Raw genomic sequence first — 26,385 nt, 5'->3', positions numbered from 1 at the left:
GACCCAATCCTGTATGACAAATGACATATCAGAGGGTAAACTATGAAAAGCTATGACAGAAAATATTGAGTGGCACTATAAAAAGTATCATGGGATGGATTTTAAGGTAGGTGTATACTGAACCAAATGTTTAGATATAAAAGTACATAATCAAAGAAAGCAGATGGGACGCAGAACCTACCAGGGCTGCAGCATAAAGCCATGACACCTCTGAAGGACTTAAACTAGAAAACACAGTGATACCTTAAGAAACGATGCATAAACAGGGAGACCTGTCCACAGGACTCCCAGGAAAAAAGGAAAAGCAAAGCAGTATCTGAAAGAACAGTGCCTAAAGGAAGACCCTGATCCTACAAGTGTCTATATGACAAAGAACAATGTCCTGCCCAGTCTCATTCTCACTGAAATTATAGGTCATCACACAGAAAACTCAAATCTAAAAGAAAGTAACTACAAACAAAACAAAAAACAAAGAACTGAGACTTTGCACTGGCAACTGCAGACACAAGAAATCAAAGAAAGTATCTCAAAGGCTAGAGCACTATAGCAAGGTCCTAGATAGCTGAGAAGTTGGGCGTGGTGGCACACACCGTTAATCCAGCACTTGGGAGGCAGAGAAAGGTGGATCTCTGCGAGTTTGAGGTCAGCCAGGTCTAAAGACTGAGTTCCAGGACAGCCAGGGCTACACAGAGAGAACCTGTCTTGGAAAGGCACAAAAGCAAGCAAGAACTAACTGTGCAGTGGAACACGGGATGAACACCAGAGGTGGAGTCACCGGAGAAGCTACACAGGAGAAATACCTAAACCAATAGCAGGAATTCACTGGGCAGACAAGGCAGAGAGGGGTACAGCTGAATGGGGAATTAAACTGACAAGGGTGCGTCAGTCCTTGTCTCACTGGTGAGACACTGACTGCTATAAAGAAACCTTAACTTGACTCCGACACTTACAGCAGAAGTGAAATGTTACCTGAGCATTTCCATACTGCACTGTAGAACAGTAGCCCTTGATATCACTCTTGCAGGCTTCATACAAATCTGGTTCCAAACGGATGTCCTCCGTCTGCATGAGAGGAAGTCAGTATAGGAAGTGAGGCAATTTTAAGCTACAGATACCAATATATATTTTTCAAGATTTACTTTTATTATTTTAAATTGTATGTACTTATGTGTGCCTGCATGTGGGTATGTGCACGAGTGTAGGTATCTGAGAAAGCCAGAGGTGTCAAGATTCCCTGGATCTGGAATTACAAACAGGCATGAAAAAGCTAAAATTAAAAAAAAAAAAGCTGGGCAGTGGTGGCGCACACCTTTCTTTTTAATTCCAGCACTCAGAAGGCAGAGGCAAGTGGATCTCTGTGAGTTCAAGGCCAGCTACATAGAAACCCTGTCTTGAAAACTAAGATTAAACAAACAAAAAAACCCAAACAAACAGGCATGAGATACCTGACATAGGTGCTGAGAACTGACCTTAGGTCCTCTGGAAGAGTAGCAAGTGCTCTAAGCACTAAACTTTCCCTGAAGCCCCGGAAGGTGGAATGTTTACACTTATCTGCTGACTGGACACTGTCTAGGAAGGACTTCTACAGGGGGCAGCACATGGTAAATTTCATGTGTGACCCCACACCTCATGCTTCACTACAGCAGCTGAAGTTGCCCCTCTCCTTCAACTCCCCAGTTGTCTCAGGGGGCCACAAGCTGACACACCTAACTTTAAGGGACGGAGTTTTATTTCAAGAAGAAGGGCGATTTCTCTTTTCCCCTTTCCTGATGGAGAGGAAAATGAAATAGGAAGTTCAGCTGTTTCAGGCAGCCATCCTGCAGCCAGAGGACCAGCCTCAGGGCGAAACGGATGCCAAGGACAGCTCAGTGGACAGCAAAGGTCTTCTGTCTTTGAGGACAGTACGGATCCAATGACTGTGAACGCTTGGAATCTGTCCCAGTTTGACTTCTCGTGGTGTGGAGTAAAAATATTCTATCATTTAAAACCAAACTCAAAACAGTAAAGAACAACTAATGTCATACGGAAAGATTTTCAACTGTAACTACATCTCATGCTTCACAATGGTAGCAAAACCCATCTTCCTGTTTCTGTCTCTCCTGTGGTTTCTGGAAGCATTACCATCTCCAGCTCCTCCACACGGAGTTGCTTGCGGCACTTCAGTGACACCCGGTGTTCCTTGGCTTCCTGTAGAGTGTCGTTTCGTACAGTGGTGCTCAGGCAGATCACTACATCAACCCTGCAAAGGAAGGAGAAGGCATAACATACATACTGAGAATCATTCCCTGGAGGTACAGAAAAAGACTATGTGTTCAGTAACGACCTGCCATCCCCCCAAGAACAACTCGTAAGGTTTGGGCAGCTGTACTGTCAAAGTCTACCAGTTTCCTCATTAAGACACAATTCCCAAGGGAGCTGAGGTCTACCTATCCCCCAAAATTCTACTTCAGTGAAGTTGTGTTGTTTCTCTGCAGAGAAGCCAAACTGGGGTGTGCTGGGAAGAAGCTGACTCAGGACTCCCCACAACTGATTCCTCAGATAGGCAGTCTGAACCCAGGGTTAAAAAAAAGAATATTCCCATACTTCAGGGGCTTTTCTTTGAGAACATCTATGACCAAATGTGGCTGAGGGAGCTGTGGCCACAATCTGTGCAAACAATGCCAGAATTTGGTTGCACTACAAAAGAGGATAGCCTCTGGACCACTACTGCCAGATGGTGGGAAGTGGCCCCATAGCCTACGTGCTCATTCAGAGGCTGAGCGAGACTTCTGGGGCAGGACATATCAACTAAGAGATACATACTTCTTCTTTATGTTGGGACAAAGTTTTAACACATCCTCCTTGCAGGCCATTTTGAACTTGTAAGAGAATCGAAAATCCTTCATCTGTACCTAAAACATGAGAAAAAAAATTAGCTCTGTGGAAAACCATGGTCAACAGCAATGGGTAACAGTGTAGCCATACAACTTCCAGAAACTGATCACAGGCCGAGGATGCAACTCAGTTCACAGAGTGGTTTGCTAGCAGGCACAACTCTAGGAGTGATTCCTAGCATCATAGAAACCTGGTGTGTTGGCACATGCCTATTATACCAGCACTTGGGAGATACAGCACAGGACAATTAAGAGGTTTAAGGTCATCCACGGCTACACAGCAAGTTTGACGCCAGACTGTTTCTGAGAACTTCTGCAATCTGCCGAGATCACATGGCTCCCCCTGTGACAGCACACTGGCCCCCGTCCTTCAAATCACACATCTGAACTCACTATGCCAAAAGTGTTACTCTGGCAGATCTTCACATAGTTTACACGGCCATTTCCTTTAGGATTCTATTTTTAATTCAATTTCTTAGGATCTCCTCTTGCAGTCCTTTCATTCCCCAACACCTGCTCTGGTTTTATTTTTCTTCTTGGAGCCACCCCAGATTTTGTGTTAATGGACTCTCTTGTTCTGGCATCTTTCTCTTACTAGAGTCTAGATTCTAGCACAGCAAGAGAGTCCATTAAAATAATGGAATGCAAGCATGTGGGCTACACGCTCTGAGAAGCAGTCAATAACCTCAGCTGACTAACCAATTATCCTCCCTGAACAAAGTGCTTGCTATATCAAACTTCCTTAGCTTCCTGTTACTACAAAGAGTATGGTACAGCCACATTATTCAAATGATTTAAGAAGAAAAAAGGGGGAGCTGGGCATTGGTGGCGTACATCCCAGCACTTGAGAGGCAGAGGCAGGCGGGTCTCTGAATTCCAGACCAGCCTGGTCTACAAGAGCTAGTTCTAGGACAGCCTCCAAAGCCTCAGAGAAACCCAGTTTTGAAAAACCAAAAAAGAAAGAAAAAAAGGGGGATATGTTGTGTAGGGATTTAGTTCAGTGGAAAACTGCTTGTAAGGGAGGCAGGCCCTGGTTTCAATCTCCAGCACACAGTGAGGGGAAGAAATAAAGAAAAGCAGATTAGAGCAGGAGCAGAGAGGAGCACAGTAGAGCAGAAGAAAGGACTCGGGACCCAGACTAGTGCACTGAACAGTTATACAAACAACAGACTCCAGGGACATTAAGTCGCACTTAATGTGAGCATTAACCCGGAGAAGGAGTGGCTTGCTCTCTTGTCTCTATCCTCTCTACAATGAATGTTCTCTATGACCATATCTCATTTGTCACTGAATGCTAAGGAACTGAGAAAAGTGCCTGGCCACAGTTAAGAAAAGTCACATTTATTGAGAGAAGTTCCAAATAGGGCACATGATTGGAAATAATGAGAAGAGCAGAACTGCTTGGTTGTTCCAAAGCAGGAAGATGCTCACTAATCACGCAGCCAACACAGGAAATCAACTGACCAGCTGGAAATGAGTGACTCCAATGGCACACTTCTCATTCATGTCCTTCTGGTGTTTGTTCTGTATCAGACACTCCATCAGGTCCCCAGAGTCTATCTGGTTGTCTGCCACATCCTGGGAGAGACAGTACACATTTACAGTTTATTTGTAATTATTAACAATACAATCTATAGTGCCATTCATAAAAAATGTGAATAGGAGTGATTCTAGAAACCTTCAAAAAATAAATACATCATAAATTCTTCAAAAATAAGCCTGAGAAACCAGGAAAGATAAAATTCGGCAGAAAATGCAAGAAGCAAGGACATCCACTGTGAGGACTATTACCTTTAGGGATAACACCTAGCTGTCAGATCTTATGGGTTACTAAATGTACTTCACTTCTACAATTTGGGTAAAAAGGGAGTAAGAAATAAAGTAAAAGAAGCTACTTGACATTGAGGTGTAAAAAGACAGCTAGAAAGGAAAGCTACTACCATTGCTAACAGTTCTTGAGAAGCAACTTGCCGAACCCTGGAGTTTCTCTCTTATATCTTTTCTTTTAAAACATTTTTTAACAAGTTTTATTTTTTAAAGATTTATTTCTTTATGTATGAGTGCTCTATCTGCATGCACATCCTTATACCACAAAAGGGCATCAGATCCTACTATAGATGGTGGTGAGTCACCATGTAGCTGCTGGGAATTGAACTCAAGACCTCTGGAAGAGCGGCCAGTGCTCTTAACCTATGAGCCATCTCTCCAGCTCCTGTTATCTCTTCTTATAAAGTCATCCCACCCACTGCTGCAAGCCACAAACCCGCTCATCTGCAGAGTGCTACTAACTGCCGGAATCAAGTTCTACAATCAGGCTTCCCCAAGCTGTTGGCCCCTTCCTCAATCTTGTTTACAGTTCCAACTTTCATTTGCTAAAGCTGCTTATCAGAATAGTTATGCTGAAGACAGAGGTGAACCCCACACCCTTGAGGCTCAAAGTCCCATTGAATTTGGTTCTGTTAGTAACCCGTGCTCCCCCAGACATCACTTACGTGGCAAAAGTTCTGAATAATAGGTTCACAGGCTCTCATTAGCAAAGCTTCTATTTGGATATCCTGTAGAAGAAGAAATAGATTAATCACTCTGCTTTATAAAAGCCAAGGATGGAGAAGGCTATTGTGTGTGTGTGTGTGTGTGTGTGTGTGTGTGTTGTGTGTGTATGTGATCCACCAGCTCCTCTGTCTAACTATGTATCACTAGCTTGAACTCACAGCCTGCCTTTGTCTCCTGAGTGCTGGCATTTAAGGCATGAACCACTATATCTGACAGACATCCTTTTATACACTTGAACAATGAAGAGGCATAATTAAGAAAAGGGAGATGATGTGCCAAGCCTTCTTTTTTTTTTCCTTTGGTTTTTCAAGACAGGGTTTCTCTGTGGCTTTGGAGGCTGTCCTGGAACTAGCTCTTTTAGACCAGGCTGGCCCGGAACTCACAGAGATCCACCTGCTTCTGCTTCCCAAGTGCTGGGATTAAAGGCGTGTGCCACCACTGCCTGGTGACAAATGCCTTTATCCCAGCACTCAGAAGGCAGGGACAGGTGGATCTCTGAGCTCAGGGCTAGCCTGGTCTATAAAATGAGTTCCAGGATGGCTAGGGCTACACAGAGAAACCCTGTCTTAGAAAAAAGCAAAGCAAAACAACAACAACAAAAACAAAAAACAAAAAAACAAAAAAACAAAAAAAAAGAGATGAAATATTTGGCAATAATATTAGAGCATGCAAATTCTTTAGAGTTTTTATTATCTCTGTACTTCTGAACAGTATTGTCTATACTTATGAGGCTTTTAAATCACATTTTGTATTTTAGTAGGTTTCAGGATATAACAGAGACAAATGTGTATAAAAGTGTCTCATATATAACTGGAAGTCCCAGGACTTTATCAGGCATACAGATAGCACACCAAAATTACTTCACTAAAAGAGCTTTAGGGGTAAGAGACTATCACTGCTTAGACTGCTTTTAAATGTGAATCAGAGACCTAAAGTGTAGAAGAAAAACCAAACAGCTAACTGTAGCGATAGCTTCTCTGGCGTTGTGACAGAAAGGGTCAGGACTCAGCACAATGTACTTCTGTATAAAGCAAATAGGGAAAGACTGATGATTAGGTTCTTTTGGCTGGCAAAGAATCTGTACTCTCATGAGTAAGGAAACAAAAGAGCTAAGTAATAAAGACCAGGTTGCTGGCAGCACCTCTCCCCCAGGGAGCTACTTATTACTTACCTCAGACTCTAACTCGGTGAGGTTGCCCACTATGTCTCTGCATTCCACAGCTAAGTCATCAAGATGATCCTGGAGGCACTCAAGCTCCTGAACATAAAAAGGCAAGCCCTTGCTGTTCAGTCATGTATGCAGATAAGGGAAGGTGGAACACCGTGTCTGCCTCCGTTGTACTTGCCTCCCTTTTAGACCACCTTACTAAACATCACAAAAGCTTTAACTAAGACGTAACCTGTTACTTGATGTAACACAGAAGTTGAGAGGGTCAAGTAGTACTCTTGAGTCATGCAAATTCAGAAGGCTAAAACTTACAAGTGCATAAGGAACTACCCAGGTATCTTTAACTTTAGCAGGCTATTAAAAAAATTATTTGATTGTTAAAGTGTTTTGCCTACATACATGTGTGCCACTTGCATGCCTTGAGGCAGCAGATAGAAGGAGTCAGATTCCTTGGAACTGGAGTTACAGATGGTTGTAAGCTACCACATGGGTGCTGGAAATTGAATTCATGTCCTCTGGAAGACAATCCAGTGCTCTTAACCGACAAGCTAGTTCTCTAGACCCTTTAACTACAGACTGTTATTACCTAAAGGGTATTTTGTCTGGGCTTTAAACGCTGGACTGATGCTGCCTTATATATAGCCTAACTATTCACTGTTCCTTTTAGCTGCTTAGGATTCTAAGTATAATACCAGGTCTGTTGCTGGAGTTTCTTGTCCTGATAGGTCCCACAGCTACTTCAGTCCCAAACAGACACACGGGCGCTAAATTAATTATAAAACTGTTGGCTGATGGCTAGGGCTTCTTATTGGCTAGCTCTGTCTTAATTCTAACCCATTTCTATTAATCTATGTATTTCCATGTGGTCTTGACTTGCCACAGAATGCGCAGACCTGTTACTCCATTGGTACTTCTCTGCCTCTCTCCCCAGCATTGTCCTCGTCTCCTAGCCCTGCCTATCTCCCTGCCTCTACTGGCTATTGGCCAAACAGTGTCTTATTCATCAACCAATAAGAGAAACATATATACAGAAGGACATCCCCCATCACCAGGTCACTCTCCTAAAGCTACCTAAAGCTACTTCTTAGCAGAGTGCTCTGTTAAAAGCTCGGGTTCAATATTCTGACCACTCTTCAGGAATCTGTTTTAGATGTAGAATAGGAAGAAGGACAGGAGAAGGATTGGAGGAATTACAACAGCCAGAACTGGAGAGGGGACGACTCAAAGGAAAATGCATCAACTTTCTGCAGGTAAGACAAACAGATAACAAGAGAAATGTATCCATGGAATCCATTCTTAGATTTAGTTTCACAGCCATGGGCCACAATGAGGTTGGGATTTCTGAAGATTTACCTTATAGAATGGTATGAATGAAACCTTTTCTGGGATTCTATAGCAACACATTTTTGTTCTTGTTATATTAGACAGAGGCAGCAGAAAGCTAAACGATAGGCATTTTCTAGTCATAAACCCAGATAGAACAGGCTCAGGAAACAAGTGATGAAATGATATTCTTGCAGCCAATAGCCTTGGTAAATAATTATGACATTTCTTAAAATGTCCAACTCCAACATGACTTTAATTCCAGCACTCGGGAGACCGAGGCAGGTGGATTTCTGTGAATTCTCTGTGAGTTCTTGGCCAGCCTGGTCTACAGAGCAAGTTCCAGGACAGCCAGAGCTACACAGAGAAAACCTCCCTTGAAAAACAAACAAACAAACAAAACAGAATGTCTAACTTCAACATGAGAGTTTTTTGGTGTGTCTCTGTATGGGACCCAGTAATTAGGGTTGCCCACAGAGGCTTAAATATGGGCTTATTTACAGAAGCATGGGCAATTTATGAGTGCCTATACTACTTGTATGACCCTAGCACACAAATGTCCAGGCTCCTCCCACAGAACCTTCTAAGGGCTATAACAGTGCCTTTATTTTTTCGAGACAGGACCTCACTATGCACACTAGGCTGGCCTCAAAATCAGATTCACCTGCCTTTGCCTCCTGAATGCTGGGATTAAAGGCGTGAGTCAAACCCAGCTGCGAAAGCTATTTTTGAACTGTTATCTTGTTTCTTCCTTCAAACTGTTCTGAGATTAAGAGCATGTGCTACCACTTCTAGCTGTGTGTGACTTTCAACTAAGTGGAAAATTACTACATTTCCATGCATCTTGTAAAACTGTCCTAGGGTAAGCACATTATCTATTGGTACATTCCAAAACATTTACATATATATATCACAAAATTCTCTTGCAATCACAAAAATTTAATGCAGCCTATAGATGTTAGAAAATAAATTTTAAAAACTAGAAAATAAAATGAGTTAAGATGAGGAAAGAAAAGGAAGATATGCTAAGGAAAATGGAATGCCTAGTACAAAAAATGCCTTCCACAAAAATCTTATGTACTTGTCAGAGCAGAACATACTCTGGCCCTAAGATTTCTTTCTTTCTAAAAAGTTTTAGATTTCTTTTAGTTCAAATACATAAGTGTTTTTCCTAAATGTATGCATGTATAACATATGCATGCCTGGGCCTGTGAAGATCAGAAGGAGGCATTGGATCCCCTGGAACTGGAGTTACAGATGGTTGTGAGCTGCTGTGTAGGTCCTAGGAATTGAACCTGGGACCTCTGCAAGAGTAACAAGTGCTCTTAACCTCTAAGCCATCTCCCCAGTCCCCTGGGTTCTAAACATTACACAAAGAGGAAAAATAACAACTCTAATAATAAAGAAACCATAACATTAAAGCAATGAAAAATATAACTATTCTTACATAAAAGCAAACAAACAAAAAACCCACACAAACAAAGAAAACTCTCTGATGGATTTCTTCTAGAAAGAAAACTGAAAATATAATAGATCACACCAGTAAACACTGAGATGAACTTCATCGGTACTTTATATTACATAGGAGTCCCTAACATTATGATTAGAGAAAGAAATGGAAGCTCGGTCACCAACCTGCCCAGTCTCTGTTTTCTCACTACACCATTTCCCAAGGTCTATCAGGCACTTATCCTGGAGGGCAGGATCCAGCTTAACATCCATGGCACGCTGGTGTAGGATCCTTTGTACTTCAGCTCGGCATTCTCGTGAAAGCTACATGAGAAAGAAGGTAACAAAAATAAATACACGAAATCCCTAGACAGAACACATCTCTTATCAGCAAACTAATAACGAGCCCTGTAGTTTACTCCCCAAACTTTATACCAAATTATATTTCCTAGGGTAAGAATGAAATGCTTTAGGGAGCTGTTGGAGGAAGTTCACATTTCTCCAAGCAGTTCTACAGTCAGCATTTTCCATTAAACTGTAAACATGGTGTCCTTTTCTGAGAGTACCCTGAAAAAAACGTGAATGACATCCGTTCAAAGTAGGGTTTTGCTTACTCTATGAGAATGGTAAAATATTAGATATGATTCAGGCAAGACTTATACATAAATGCTGAATGCAGGCAACAACATCAATTACACAGCTAGGAATGTATATTGGCAAATTACATAGAATGAGCAGAGTGTAAAAAAGGTGAATACCAATACTTTTGGATGCCCATAAAAGACACATACCCGAGGTAGGGCCTTAGTGGCTATGAGGTTTCATTTCATTTTTTAAAAAATTACATTTATTTTATTTATTTATTTATTTATTTATTTATTTATTTATTTGCTCGCTCTTGTGTATATAGTAGCTGTGCAAGTACCATGTGTGGATCAGAATACAAGTTAATAAGAGTCAGTCCATGCTTTTTATTATGTAGGCTATGGAGGCTGAAGTCAGGGCATGAGGCTTGGCAACAAGCTCCCTTCCAGAGTCACAGAGTATCTCGACAATATTTGTACAATACTGTGCAATACCAAATACCATTGATCTTTTTCCTTTAAAGGCCTGTAAAGGTATCTAAATTTTAATGTCACACAAGGGGTATGACGAGGTGGTTAGTGATAAAGGCACCTCTGCTGAGCTAGATGGTCCCTGGGACTCATGGTAAAAGAAGAAATGAACTTCTGCAAGTGTTGCCTGGTTTCTACCATGACAAGTGTCTGTGTGCATGTGAACACCAAATAAAAATGTAATAAAAAATCTAAAAAGTTAGCACAAGAGATTCTATTATATCTTTATTTACAAGTGAAAGAACCTTCTACTGTTGTGACTTGCCAGATACCAGGATATGGGAACATCTGTGATTAATGAGAAATACTATGTTTTCTGATGGAATAAAAAGCAGAATAAAAAATTGGGCCAGGCTTTTAGCAATTACAGTGTGATACTTTTTGACTGTATCTCCTGGTTCTGAATCCTAGACTGTTAGACTAGGCTCAGGAGGGTACCTGTACTCAGGTATATAAAGTAATAAAATAGTTACAGTCTGTAACACATGCAGAAATGACATTCAACTGGGTCTCAGAATGACAGTAAGCAGCATGTCTGTGTGGTACCAGAAGACAGCTAAGCTCACACAAATATCTCACCAAAGGGTGGCAACTGGGGCAGGAAAATGCCAAGAAGCTGGTATTGAAACTTGGGCTGCAACTAGTGCATTGCCAGAGAGCTCTCATTAATATAAAGACTTGTGTTTGGCTGCCAAAGGCAGAAGTCTAGAGAACCACTGGCTAAAAGCTTCTAATGGATCTTTAAAGCTAAATAAAGTTAGAACAGCAGAATTTAATTGTCCATTTGTGATTTGTATTTTGGAAATTTAGAGAGCAAACCTGGAAATGTTTCCCCATATACTTTGTTTAAAACAAACAAACAAAAAACCCAACACACAGAAAAGAAACTGGTGGACAACTCTATCAACAGGGATACTCACTGGATGATTCTGTTTCTAGTAGTACAACACCCTCCCATCCCACCACATACATCAGAAAGGCTTCCTTGTGATGGCAGACATCAGAACAATAGGTAGGAAACAAACGGCACTAGGAAGAAACCAAGGTGACAGCATACCCTTCTTCCCTGTTCTTCTGTACGGTAGGCATGTCTATATAAGCAAGAAAACACCGCTCCAGGAGGCATAAGTTCACTGGTTTCATTCCAACCATGGGTATGGCAAAGGCGAGAAGCATCTCCCTGGCATTTTCGGTATAAAACAGGGTCCAACCTAGAAGGTTAAAAGTGAAAAGAGAAGCACTACTTCCCATATTGTCCAACTTCCAAAGTAGTGGTGATTAGGGATGCTTGGCATCCCTACAGACTGGCAGTGGGTTGACTCTGCTTTTAGATACTGCTTTACAAGTCATAAGAATAGGTTTTCTGGGGGTTGGAGATAGCTAGCTATTCCAGAATTTGAAAGAATCTAATTTGTTACTGATTATCATAAAATATAAAATACAGAAGTGGGGTATGGGGACACACTTGGTAGAGGAGTATATGCTCTCTAAGTATGAAGCTCTGGGTTTAAAAACACACGTGGATTGGTGAGATGGTTCCACGGTTAAAGCACTTTATGGTGCAAGCCTCGTGACCACAGTTTGATCCTCAGAGCCTATGTAAGAGTGGAGGGAAAGGAATGGATTCCATCAAGTTGTCCTCTGACTCCCACATGCTCACTGTGGCAAACAAACTCAAACACATTATGCATAGGTACATACTGCTAAACTAATAAATTCTTCCCCACATGCACATCCATCCACTTGATACTGACCACACAAGGAGACAGAATGAAGCAATGCCTTCCTCTGGATTTAACATACTCACTTCCAATCCCGAGAGATAAAATACTGCAGCTCTAAGAGTCGGTGTTCACAGTCTTCCACCATTTTCTCTGTATATAAATGTTCCATCAGACATGAGAGAATCCTGGTCATAACAGAGGTAAAATTTTAATGAAAGAAACACTCTGATGACAGGCTCCAAAAATCTCATTTCAATACAGTATTTCCCTAGGGTGACATGATTTACTTTTCTGAGAATCACACAAATTAACTTTACAGCAATCATTTCTTCTACCAGCTTTAAGTCATTTTGCACTTCAAATTCTGCATACATAAGATCTATGTAGCAGTTTTGTTTTTAATCATTTACTATGAAAACTATCCAATATATATAAGAGTAGAAAACAGTATACTGACTACTTTCCCGTCCTGGACCTCCTGTGAACCTATAACCAAATTTGTTTTAACTCAGTGTCTCTTGCTGATAACTGAGGCAATTCTCAGTAAAAACTTCAACCTATTTCTCTAAAATTTGAGATCATATCCTCAGCAACAACAAAAGGCAAATCCTTTATATAAAATAAAATCCTGTCGTTCTCTCCCTCAAATATTTTCAACTATCTCATGTCTTTTTAAATGTTTGTTCAAATCAAGACTTGCACGTAATGTAAGTGTTGGAGGCGGAGAGATGTGTCAGTGTTTAAGAACACTGATTTCTCTTCAACAGCATGCAACTCAATTCCCAGCACCTCCATAACTGCTCTGGTTCCAGGGAATCTGATGCTCCCTTATAGACACTGTGTGCTACCAGGCAAGCAGGTAGTTCACAGACATGTATGCTGGGAAAACACCATATACATAAAACGCATCTCCTTCTTTTCCCCTGCCCCTTTTCTGGTTGACACAGTTATTATACTATAAACACCCTCAGTTTAAGTATGTGTGTATACCTCTTTTATAAACATAAAAAGCTTTAAGCAAGAATTCCATTCTAATTCCCTACTGCGACATGAGTAATGGGAGCTTTCACATAGAAGAACGGTGATAAACCCTGACTGCATTCACTTTATTGTTAGGCAGTGCCAGACACAAGCTATAAAGAGTTATGTAAGTCAGCAGAGGTGACACATGCCTTTAAGACCAGCACTCAGGAGGCAGGCAGGCAGGCAGGCAATCTCTAAGTTGAGGTCCACAAAGCAAGTTCCAGGATAGCCAGGGCTATACAAAGAAATATTGTCTAGAAAAACTAAAAAAGAAAACAAAAATCCTAACAAACAAGAAACAAAAAAAAGTTATGTAGAACAGGAAACCTGTTCTTATTTGCAATCTGTTTTTAGGACCTGTTTTCATATCATATGGAATAAAACGAAGGAAAATAAAATATTTTACATTAATTTGAATATTTAATTAGCTTTCTGATATCTTGGATAAAATGCTACTGTTCAGTTTTCCTGTGACCATAGCTTCTAAATATCACATCTTGTCTTTGGTCTCAATTATGATCAACTGCTTTCTGACGATTTTCAAGTAGCCAATCTACAAAAAGATTAAAAGGATAGAGTGTCAATGTACAATGTCACTCTGCCCTATATAAGGTTACTTAGTGACTAAGAGAGGTTCATATATGCCAAGACATTGTCAACAAATACCATCACAGCTCTGGGTTTAAATGTCTCTTTATCATGGATGAGGCATATCAGAAGTCTCAATTTCATTAGTTTTTAACAAAAGTTTGGTATGTGTCACTGTTCAACAAAATTACAGTCAAGATGTTAAGCTACTCAAAGGTCATTTGAGGGAATGTTCTCTATGCTGCCAAACACAACACATGGATAGCGCCACAAGAGACAGAACCTACATTGGGTCTCCGGATCGTATGTGTTTGCAGGCTGTCTGTATTACAGACTCACAAGCTTCATTCAAAGCTCGGTCAATGCGGTAGTCTGCTCCAGGGTCAGTCTCCTGAATCAGTGTCTGAAGCTGGGTTGGAAAGACAAAGTAAATTAGGTCCAGAGAAGAGCAATGTCATATCATTAGATGCTCAGTACAGCACATCACAACACATTCTAAACAAGGCTCTACAAATGTTACTGGCCCAAGTTGAAAAGTTCTGATGGAACATTTTCCAATTATTTCTCTACTTGCTCCAGGTTTTCTGTTGAAGTCACTGTGGCACTTGCATATTTACCTGGTTTGACCCTTCACTGGGCATCCGCAAACAAGTCTATACAGGCTCCCTCCTGACTAATCAGATTTCTCAACTTGCTGCTTAGAAGGAAGCCAGAGTTGAAATGAGCAAAAGACAGGTCCATGTAGAGACCAATTTGATCCTAGCAAGGCTATAAATTTCACCAAAATGACATTGGTATATAACAAGTACACTATGTTTTATTAAGGCAGATGTGAGGGATTTCAATTAATTCACAGCTGGAATTAGAAAACAAGAATGTGCTGGGCAGGTGATGGCACACACCTTTGATCCCAGCACTGAGGAGGCAGAAACAGGATTATCTCTTTAAAGGCCAGCCTGGCCTACAGAGTGAGTTAAAGGACAGTCAAAGCTACACAGAGAGACCAGTCTTGAAAAACAGACAGAATGACAGACAAAAAAAAAAAAAATAAGAAAAGAAAACAAGAATTGTTATAATTTCTTACTTTTTGCCAACTATATTTATACAATAAGAATCACAAATACTTGTTGTATCTGGAAACTGAGAATACACTCTACATCTACTTTTGCTTGGCCCATCCTTTGTTGTGGACTAAAGGCAGGAAACACGCACCTCAGAATGGTTCTGTTCCCGTGTAACATCAGCTCTGAGAACGGGACAAGTTCATCTGACTCTGGGTTTTCACACTACCTCTATTTTCTCCTGGATTTTTATTTTATGAATATGAGTGTTTTGCCTACATTTTGTCTGTGCAACCCCTGGAGGCCAGAAGAGGGTGTGAGATCCTCAGGGAGTAAAGCTACAGATGTTTTAAGGAATAATGTGGGTGCTGGGAACTGAACTCGGATTCTCTGGAAGAACAGCACGTGCTCTTAATCCAGAACCATCTCTCCAGCCCAAAACACTTCAGTCCTTTAAAATGGAGATTTTTGTTGTTGTTGTTTTTTTGAGACGGGATTTCTCTGTGTAGTCCAAACCATACTGGAACTTGCTCTTTAGACCAGGCTGGCCTTGAACTCAGAGATCCACCGTCCTCTGCCTACTGAGTTCTGGGATTAAATGTGTGTGCCACCACTACTCCAGCCTTAACTGTAGGTTTTAAGAAATGTCCAAGCATGATGGTACACATCTGTAACAACAATACTCAGGTCAGAGACAGGCAGACCTGTGTTGAGTTCAAGGCCAGCCTGTTTAGAATTCCAATATATATGAATTCCAAGACATTCAGGGATACACAGTGAGATCCTATCCCAAAACAAACAAACACAGAGAGTCAAATGAAAAAAGGTAAATTGCAAAGCATTATAGACAGAATATCATTATTACTACAGATAGGTGGCATATGGGGTTGAGTGGAAATCTTAAAAGAGAGAAAGAAAAACAGAAAATTAAAACCTTTACTGGTTTAAGTTCTTTTTTTACCTCCTTAGGAATTGAACAGTTTTTGGGCTCAGAGGTTAAGAGCACTAACTGCTCTTCTAGAGGTCCTGATTCAATTCCTGGCAACTACACAGTGATTCATAACCATCTATACTGGGATCTGATGCCCTCTTCTGGTATAAGGGTGTACATGCAGATAGAGCAATCAAAAAGAATCAGGGGCTGGGTCATGGTAGAGCACACCATAATTCCAGCACTAGGGAGGCAGAGGCAGGTGGATCTCTGAGTTCAAGGCCAACCTGGTTTACAGAGCAAGTTCCAGGACAGCTAGGGCTATATAGAGAAACCCTGTCATGAAAAACAAACACACAACAAAACAAAACAAAATAGCCAGGCAGTGATGGCACACGCCTTTAATCCCAGCACTTGGAAAGCAGAGGCAGGCGGATCTCTGTGAGTTCGAGACCAGCCTGGTCTACAAGAGCTAGTTCCAGGACAGTCTCCAAAGCCACAGAGAAACCCTGATGGGGGGAAGTCCTTCTGTGTACATGTTGTTCTATTGGTTGATTAATAAAGCACTGTTAGCCAATAGGGAAGCAGTCCAATTGCTGGGGTGAGAGAGCATGGGCTGACCTCCGTCAGTCATAATTCAAGACAACCTAACAGTTGGTGATTGTAGTAAATTTGGAGGAGCATATATTCATTAAGATAATAATTACCATATGCTTTATAGCTCAGTGCTTGCTGATGACTGTTAGCAGGCCACTAAATTAATCCAAGCAGAGATGAAAAAAATTAATGGTCAATTACAGGTATTGAAGTCTGCTGTGTCAAGGAAGAAAACTTTCAAACTGAAAAGAAATCCACCTAAATTGCTTTAAAGCATTCCCCAGTTTAAGGATGAATAGCATAGAAGACTAAGGAAGACCATCCCTTTGGAAAAATGCCTTTAGTTTTTAATGGGGAAAAAAAAAAAAAGCTTAAAACAATCCATACAATAAAAATGAAGTGTTTCTTTCCTAAGCTAGTCTTATTGTAGTCAAAACCACGTTTGTGGCTACCCTCTGGACTTGGAAAGTACTTTTTCTGGGCACAAAGGGTGATGTGGGTGGTACTTATTTATCTTTGAAGCTGAGTCACTAGTTCTTTGAACAAGCTAACTTTCAGAAAGCCTGGGGAATGAACTATGTGCCTTAAAGCAAAAGTTGAGTCCAGTCTATTTTCTTTTCCTGAATACTTTACAGCAGGTGTAGGCTGAGTAGAAATGGATTTTTCCCCTATCCACCTTCTACAACCTTTCTGGCTGGAATTCAGGATGAAAGCAATACAGCAGAGGCCGCCTCCTGAGTCATCCTGGATTATAGCCGGGCATATTCATTGGCATGGAGGGCAATTAGGGAAACTGCCATCAAGGAGACTACAGAGGAAGTAATCTTCAACAACTCAGTCCACAGCAGGCTGCAGAAGCCTTCCTTCCAGCTGGTTTTTCCATTTTAGAGAAGCAGCTACAGCGTCTTTTTATCCCACCATAAGATGCACTGTGTAGCTACACAACGCTGTCTACTCTGGGTCAGGGTTAACAGAAGCTAAGGTGAAATTTTACTCTATACCCAAAGTTTATGTAAGCTTGTGTTTCAGACTACCAAATTTTGCTACAGACCGAAATTCTTATTTTTATATGATTAGCTAAAAAAATAAAATTCAAGTAATATTTAGTTTTTAATAAAAAATACCAAAAAGTATAAAATGAATTGTGGTTTTCTTTTCTTTAGTAATTTATTTTTATTTTATGTGCATTGGTGTTTTGCCTGCATGTGTGTCTGTGTGAGGGTGTCAGATCTTGGCGTTACAGGAAGTTTTGAGTTGTCCGGTGGGTATTGGGAATTGAACCCGGGTCTACTGGAAGAACAGTTAGTGCTCTCAATTCTTGAGCCACCTCTCCGCCCCAAATCATGGTTTTCTAAAGCGATGCTTAGGTTACAAAACCAAAATATCTTTTGTGTTTTAGCAGGGCAGTGGTGGCGCACACTTTTAATCCCAGCACTAGGGAGGCATAGGCAGGCAGATCTCTGAGTTCGAGGCCAGCCTGGTCTACAAAGTGAGTTCCAGAGCTGTTACACAGAGAAACCTTGTCTTGAAAAACAAAACAAAACAAAACAAAGTATGTTTCATGCTTCATAAAGGGAAAGTCATTGTAAAGGGTGTTACTGTTGTATCTGATATTCTAAATTGCACAAGAATTTGTTATCCAATAAAAAGAAACATGGACAAAGGGAATGAGACGAAGGCCCTATATTTCGTTGACCTATATTATGATCTTCAGTTATTGGACTGTTTATGAACACTAGATTGAGAGTCACTGTATTTTCTCCCAACAACCTCTACATCCTTCCCTGTAAAGTTTGGAGCTGGTGAAAGAAAGACCTTTCTATTCATAGTTGCCCTGGTTTAATTAATAAAGATAACGTGATTCTGAAAATGATTCAGGCTTGTGGCATGTAAGTAAAAAAAGAAACTGCCAGAAATTTTCCATTCATGTCAGCTCTCAATTTCAACTCAATCAAACTTGTTAAGACAGGCAAGTTCTCTTCTGCTAACAGTCTTCCTTGATTTTGCAGAAACTAATTTTCCTTTATCCTGCATTTAGTAATCCAATCTGGCAAGTTCTTTAGAAGCAGGAAAACAATACATTGTCTTTACCCAACTCCAGAGCTGTTTTTATCAATCACGAATTCAAGCTTTGTTGTGTAGTAACTTCTATATCCTAATTAAAACCTGCTCATAGGAACAATATTTTTATTGATTGTGATGCCAGAAGTAATCCAGAGAAACTGCCTGACAGGGAAAGGTTCCTTGGTTGGTAAAATGTGACAGCTGTTCTGACTAGTTTTATATCAACTTGACACTTAGACTCAATGGAAAAAAATGCCTCCATTAGATCAGGTGCATGTAAGCCTGTAGGGCATTTCCTTAATTAGTGATTGATGTCAGAGGACCTAGGCCATTGTGGATGGGGCCACCCCTGGGAGGTGGTCCCGGGTTCTATAAAAAAGTAGGCTGAACAAGCCACAAAGGGCAAGTCAGTAAGAAGCAATCCTCTATTGGCCTCTGCATCAGCTCCTGCCTCCAGATTGCTGCTTGAGTTCCTGCCTTGACTTTGTTCAATAATGAACTATGATGTGAAAGAGTATTTAAAATAAACCCTTTTCTCCCCAGGTTGCTTTTGATTATGGTGTTTCATCACAGCAATAGTAACCTAAAACAGTTGTCAAGGTGGCAGCAGAAATATTTTTCCTTACCGCCTGCTGGCAGTTCATTCCGAGGTTCCCTTTTTCACCCCGAATTACTTTCATCAGACAGTGGAGCGTTCGCCCTTTGCGATGTAATCCAGAACAGTGGTGTTCAATCTCCCCTCGGCAGCTCAGGATGATCTCAGGGCTCAGAGAGAAATCTTCCATCAGCATACGTCGGTAATCTAACATCTCCCCTTGGCACTCACTGCTCACTTGTCGCCCTATGGTAGGGGTAAGTCATAAAGTTAGGAAAAGTGAGCTTGAGGACCAGTAGTCTCTATGCATAAAAGCATCTTTCTGGATGGAATTAATATCTACCCTGAATGCTTAGAACTTGGCAAAAGCTTCAGCAGCATAAAGCAAACTTAGTATCCAGAGAACCAGGTTTATCCTGCAGAGTTGTACATTACAGAGCTTATGAATAATGCAAACGTCTTGCCAAAAGAAGCCCCTTTTTTTCTTTACTTTTTTGATGTGAGGGGGTGAACTCATGGCCTCATTCATGTTACACAGCACTTAGCCACCGAGCTACATCTTCACAACCCCAGATGTCTTATCAATAAGAAAACTATTAGGGGCAATAAATAAACCCAGAGAACAATCCCTATTGCCCTAAACAGCTAAAGTTTGTGAAAAAAACCAAAAAACGATCCTTCAGATATTCACTACAGTTCCCCCATTTATAGTTCTTTGAGCTAGAAATGTGATGATGGAAAACTGAGAAAAAAAAGCAACAACCCCCAACCCCACTACCCCACTCCGCCAATCTAAACACATAAGTTACCCAGCCAGTTAGTTTAGTGACAGTCATAATCTGAAGTCAGATCACTCTGACCTAAAAGTTATGTAATGTTAACCTACTCTTCTAAAGAACGCTTCAGCAGCCATTCTACAAATTAAAAGGTCTGAAGGAAACTACGAATTACAGATACAAGAAGCTTCAGAATGGGAACTGGGAAAGGAGTGAGAGGGGCAGAGGAAATGAAGCGTCACCTCTGTGTACAGCTGACTCCAGGCACATCAGGAGGTAGGAGAGCCTAGCTTCCCGGGACCGAGGAAGGTTTTCCACATTGCACCGGTATTTCTTCAAGTCACTCTTACAGGATTTGGCCAATGAATAACTGACTTTATAGTCCTGAGCAATGAGCTTTTGGCGTGTAGTTAGTGCTTCTCTACACTGAGGAAAGAGTGTAAGGATAATGAGACCACTTAACACGCTTCAGCTATCTGATAAGCAGAGTCTCAGAACTGTGCTTGTCAACAACTGCACTTTTTACCAAAATGCCTATCTGTAAGTTTGTTTAAAATCTGGCTCTAGGTGAGTTCTAGGACAGCCAGGGCTGTTACAAGAGAAACCCTGTCTCGAAAAACAAAACAACAACAAACAACAAAAAACCAAACAACTGGCTCTAGGGTCTGGAAATAAGATTCAGCAGTTAAGAGGACACAGGTTCCATTCCCATCATCTATATGGTACCTCACAGCATCCCATCAAGTCCAGTCCTAGGGACTCTGAGCCCTCTTCTAACTTCTGCCCGCATGCACATGGTGCACATACACACACGCAAGAAAAACATTCACACATAAAAATAATAAACAGTGCACTCAGGAGGCAGAGGCAGGAGGATCTCTGTGAGTTCTAAGCCAATTTGATCTACAGAGTGAGTTCCAGGACAGACTCCAAAGCTACAGAGAAACCCTTCTGGAAAAAATCAAAAATAAGTAAGTAGAGAGATAAAAAATAAACAAATAGTATGAAGAGGCCTAGGAGTAAATCAAGGGAAGCTCTAGAATCTGGTGGTGAACTGTTAGGCAGCTGTTGCTAGAAGGGCAGCATACAGATGTGGTGGGTCATAATACACTAAGTACTCTTTCTTCTTCAACCACATTCCTGGTACAAACTTCACAGCACTCAAGTCACAGCTGATATTATATTTGCATATTCTGTTGAATAGAACTTTCTACTTACTCTGAAGAAAAAAAATACTTGAGTTGTATAAAAAAGCAAAAGATAGAATTGCAAAATTAGTTGCTTTTCAAAGTGTTAAAAAGATTCTTGTATCTATTTAGTGACAGAACTAAAGGTAATAAGAGCATTTAAGGAGGTAATACTGAAAAATTAAACAACTGACTACCTGTGAAGGATATTAGTATGGCTAGCCCACACTCCCTGAGTATGTAGAACTGACATTAATGTAGTTCTGATTTTAAAATTTCTCCAATTTTACTCTCAAATGACTTCTCACTGAGTAAGCATCACATAATTCAAACTCCATTGCTTGCTTTAAGACAAATTTGTTTTGTTGTTGTTTTTTTAATTTATTTACTTTATGTGTGTGTGGGTACACTACAACATGTATGTGGAGGTCAGAGGACAATCTGCAAAGGTTGAGTTTCTCTTTCATCATGTGGGTTCTAGGATAAACTCCGGTCATCTATCTGGGTGGCAAGTTCGTTTATCCTTTGAGCAATATTGCCAGGCCTTACTTGCTTTTTAAGATGGAGTATCACTATGTATCCAGACTGGCCTCAACTTCAGATCCTCCTACCTTAGCCTTCTGAGTGAGGGTATCACAGGCATGTACCACCACATCAGGTGCCCAAATATACTTTATGTACTTAAACAAAAGTCTCAACTCTGGAGGGTATATGCTTTATCAGTCATTCATACCTTGGTAAAGTCAGTTCTGTAGATTCACAGATTGGAATCATTTTGGAAAAAGAAAATTGTGTTTGTACCAATTATATACAGATGATCTTCTAGTCATTATCCCCTAAACAATGTAACACAGCAACTATCATTTTAACAACACATCATCCACATTGTGTGAGATATATATGTATATAGATTACACACACACACACACACACACACACACACACACACACACACACACACACACACACACACACGCACGCACGCTTTGGTTTTTCAAGACAGGGTCCCTCTATGTAGCCCTGGCTGTCCTGGAACTCATGTTGTAGACCAGGATGGCTTCAAACTCAAGAGATTTACTTGCCTCTGCCAAGTGCTGGGATTAAAGAAAGGTGTTTGCCAAAATCACCAAGAATGTGAGTTATTTTAAGCAATCTAGACACTTAAAGGTCACAGGAGAATGTTCATAGGTTGTTATACACACACTATGCTATTTTATATAAGAAACTTGACTGACCACCCTCTGCTACTTGGTATGTGGAGTGTTTTGAAATCAACCCTTTGGAAAGACCACAAAAGAACTGTGTAAGAGAGTGTGACGCAAGCCAGGAGTGGTGGCATATGTTAATCCCAGAACTTGGGAGGTAAAAGAAAAAAGGATCAGTACGTCAAGGCCACCCTTGGCTCCATATTGAGTCTGAGGGGGGTCTGGGGTGTGAGGCTGTGCTCCAGAAACAATCACCCTAACCTAAGTCAGAAAGAAACAAGAGAGAGCTCATTCGTTGAGGCGCTATGAAACCAGTAAAACAATAGTCCTTCAATGTGGTACCTTTTCACTCATGGATTCTTCAAATTTATGGTTAAAAAGACATTTATATACTCTTCCTTCACCAGCTTGCGTCTGTAAGATAAAACATACACATTATTACTATTAGCTAAGTAGTTATCCTATGACATTCCCAGTCTTACACAGAACCTTTACTAAAAATTCAAAATGGCAGGCAGAAAGGGAGAGCACACAGGTCACTCAGTTCTTTGCTGAGATCAGTGAAGTGTGTACAAAGCTCAGGGTCTAGAATTTATAAGTTACTACATTCAATCCTCATTACAGAAAAAAAGAAGAAGGAAGCAAAGGAAAGAAAAGGAAGGAAGCAGGCAGGAAATGTAGATAGATAGGGACTAAAAGTTGTCTCATGAATCAATAGGCTCTATCCCAGGGTAAGGTTTTAAAGTTAGATAACATTGTTTGTTTGAGACAGGGTTTCTCTGTGCAGCCTTAGCTGTCCTGAAACTCTGTAGACTAAGTTGCCTTCAAACTCACATGATCCCCCCGTTTCTGCCACTACACATGGCTACCATTTATTTTACTGACCTTAATCAAAACCACATAAAAATGTTATGTATCAGAGCTTCAGCCATAGGACATGAATAGGACTTCCTGGTAAGCAAAGATTCTTATAAATAAATTAGATTTCCCTCTTTCTTTCTCTTCCTTTTTTTTGGGGGGGGGGAGATAGGATCTCTCTATATAGTCTTGGCTGTTCTGGAACTCTATAGACCAAGGTGGCCTCAAACTCAGAGAGATGCCAACTGCCCCTACCTCCTGAGTGCTGGGAATAAAGGTGTTCACCACCAACACACTGCAGATAAAATAGGCTTTCAAGACCTGAAATTGTGTCTAGCATGGTAGCCCATGCCTTTAATCCTAGCACTCGGAAGACAAAGGCACATGGATCTCTATGAGAATAGCATGGGCTATATAGTGACTTCCAGGACAGCCAAGGCTATATAGACAGAACCTGTCTTAAAAAAGAAAAAAAAAAAAAAAGAGAGAGGAAAAAAAACAACAAAAAACAGAACTAAAATTACAAGATGAGAGAAAGCAGAAAGTGCTAAGATTGTCAGAAACCAATGTTAGTTAGATGTTACATCTTCAAGACTGAGCATTCAATACTATTTTTTGCATCTTGGAACCAATTCCATCTTCTACTTTAGTGGCTTTCTTATTTGTGATGGTGTATCTCATTCTGGAATACAGTACTACCGATATTTAAAAAGAAAGGAAAAACAGCTTCGCAGTGACTCACATTTTCACAAAAGCGCTCCCGATCATCTCGGCAAGCAAAATACAAATGCCGGTCCAAATGAAAGTCGTCTGAGGACAGCTCGGCCACACGGAGAATGGCTTTCTTGCAGAGTTCAGACACTTGAACCTTGGGCTCTTTTTCTTCTGCTTCTCTCACCAGGCCCTTTTCCAAACATGATACCACCTCACCTTGTGAATGTGCATCCTAAAACAGTAACGACATTTTAACACTTTCACCATACAGGGATTAAATAAACACTTGTTTGAAAAAGTTTTATTTATTCGTATGTGTGCATCTGTATTTACATATATGTATGGAGTCCTGAAGGAGTCAGAAGGCATCAGATCCCCTGGAGCTGGAGTTATAGAGGTTTAAGAACTGCCTAACACTGGTGCTGGGAACTGAATTTTGATGTTCTGCGAGAGCAGTAAGAGCTCTTAACCAGAGTCATCTATCCAGTGCCAAAGCCCTAGGAATTTTGGTATAGCTTAGCACTAAAAATTAGGTCTTGAACTTTTATATTTTTATGGTTTAAATGTCAGGACCCACCCCATTAAAACAGTAGGCTTTAAATTTTTCTAATTATATTATTTAGTTTGTATATGTATGGGCATACATTCTTAAGAAATGACACTAACCCATTGTTATGAACAGTTTATGTTGATACAGAAATAACACTGCAGATGCATCTATTCACTCACCTCTAAAAGTTAAATTTTTTCCAATAGTGCTTTCAGTCAAGTTTGAAAGACAACAAACTGATGGGTCCGGTGAGATGACTCAGTGGGTAAAGATTTGCCACCAAACCCTATTCCCTGAATTCAATCCCAGGTATAGACATGGCAGGAGAGAAATGACTGTCCCACGTTTTCCTCTGACCTCCATGTGTGCCATCACACAAAGGGGGCTGGGGAGGAGACAGACTGAGAGAGGAAAACAAACAAGCACTGGGATTCGTGAGGTCACAGGCATGGGCGGAACACCACACTCAGTTACCTTTCTTCCTTCCTTTCTTTCTTTCTTTCTTTCTTTCTTTCTTTCTTTCTTTCTTTCTTTCTTTCTTTCTTTCTTTCTTTCTTTCTTTCTTTCTTTCTTTCTTTCTTTCTTTCTTTCTTTCTTTCTTTCTTTCTTTCTTTCTTTCTTTCTTTCTTTCTTTCTTTCTTTCTTTCTTTCTTTTTCTGTTTTCTGAGACATGGTTTCTCTGTGTAGCCCTGGCTGTCCTGGAACTCACTCTATAGACCAGACTGGCCTCGAACTCACAGAGATCCACCTGCCTCTACCTCCCAAGTGCTAGAATTAAAAGATGAGCCACCACCACCCGGCCCAGCTATCTTTCCAAAATAAAGATATCTGCAAAGTTACTCTGAGTTCCTATGCTAGTTGGTTCTGTCCATTTAGTAAATGAATTATATACAAATATTCGACAATGATGGAAATGCAGCTCAGTGGCAGAGTGCTTATCTAGTATACACAGGGAGGGAAGGGCGTGTGTGTGTGTGTGTGTGTGTGTGTGTGTGTGTGTGTGTGTGTGTGTGTGTGTGTGTGTGTGTGTGTCACTGTAAAGCCTACTGGGCATGTTTTCACTAACTTGGAAGTAGAAGTAGGAGGATCAGGTGTTTAGAGCTAGCCTTGGCTATACAGTAAGGTAGAGGACAGTTGAGGATGTGGCTTAGATAATAGAGTATGTAGCATACGAAAGGCTCTAGGTTCCATCCCTGGGACTATATAAATCACAGGGTGACACAGTCTATAATCCTATCAAAAGTTGAAGCAGAAGAATCAGGAGTTCAAGGTCAGTTTCTGCTACTGAGCAAGTTCCATGCCAGCCTGTGCTACATGAAGCTTTGTTTTAAAAGGGGGAGGGGATGATGGAGAAATGGCTCAGCAGTTAAGAACACTGGTTGCTTTTCCAGAGTCTGGGTTCAATTTCCAGCACCCACATAGCAGCTCCCAACTGTCTGTAAGTCTAGTTCAAGGGGATCTAACCCCTTCACACCAATGCACATTAAATAAAGTTTAAAAAGAAAGAAAGAAAGCAGGTAAAGTACTTGCTGTGTAAACACGAGGACCAGAGTTGGGATCCTCAGGACTCACATAAAGGCCAGGTGGACACAGTGGCCCATCTGTAATCCCAGCCTTCTAGAGGTAGAGAAGAGATCCCTACCTAGACTAGATGCAAAAGTAAGCTTGGAGTTCAAGTAAGAGATACTGGCTGAAGAAGACACCAATATTCTGTCCCCCATGAATGGACATACATATACCCATACAATCATGAGCAAGCATACATACATGAATATACATTATATATACATGCAAAAAAACCCTACCAAATGTTATATATATATATATATGCATACATACATATATATAATGTTCAGAATTATTATTTTGTGGAGACAGGGTCTCACTATGTAGCTCTGACTGTCCTGGAACTCACTGTGTAGACCATGCTGGCCTTGAATTCAAGAGATCTGCTGGCTTCTACCTATGTGCTGGGATTAGAGGGATATACCAACACACTCAGGAAGATTTCTTTAATATGCAAGGAGCTAG

At 40.8% G+C, this 26,385-nt stretch overlaps 1 protein-coding gene across 1 annotated transcript in view; it reads right to left on the bottom strand.

The window, feature by feature from the left end:
* Glg1 (golgi glycoprotein 1) overlaps positions 1–26,385 on the bottom strand; it is a 99,485-nt gene that overhangs the window by 14,960 nt on the left and 58,140 nt on the right. Inside the window, exons 5-18 of the mRNA XM_021228951.2 lie at positions 23,833–24,036; positions 22,575–22,646; positions 20,083–20,266; positions 19,096–19,310; positions 14,104–14,225; positions 12,289–12,390; positions 11,539–11,692; positions 9,553–9,690; positions 6,598–6,684; positions 5,366–5,428; positions 4,338–4,451; positions 2,803–2,891; positions 2,122–2,239; positions 970–1,062 (exon numbers count right to left, since the gene is read on the bottom strand). Of these exons, the coding sequence (XP_021084610.1) occupies positions 970–1,062; positions 2,122–2,239; positions 2,803–2,891; positions 4,338–4,451; positions 5,366–5,428; positions 6,598–6,684; positions 9,553–9,690; positions 11,539–11,692; positions 12,289–12,390; positions 14,104–14,225; positions 19,096–19,310; positions 20,083–20,266; positions 22,575–22,646; positions 23,833–24,036 (1,755 nt within the window). The remainder of the gene's footprint in view (positions 1–969; positions 1,063–2,121; positions 2,240–2,802; positions 2,892–4,337; positions 4,452–5,365; positions 5,429–6,597; positions 6,685–9,552; positions 9,691–11,538; positions 11,693–12,288; positions 12,391–14,103; positions 14,226–19,095; positions 19,311–20,082; positions 20,267–22,574; positions 22,647–23,832; positions 24,037–26,385) is intronic.

The sequence above is a fragment of the Mesocricetus auratus genome, unplaced genomic scaffold, assembly GCF_017639785.1.
Source record: "Mesocricetus auratus isolate SY011 unplaced genomic scaffold, BCM_Maur_2.0 Super-Scaffold_6723, whole genome shotgun sequence".
Lineage (NCBI taxonomy): Eukaryota > Metazoa > Chordata > Mammalia > Rodentia > Cricetidae > Mesocricetus > Mesocricetus auratus.
This window is presented reverse-complemented; position numbering and strand designations above follow the sequence as displayed.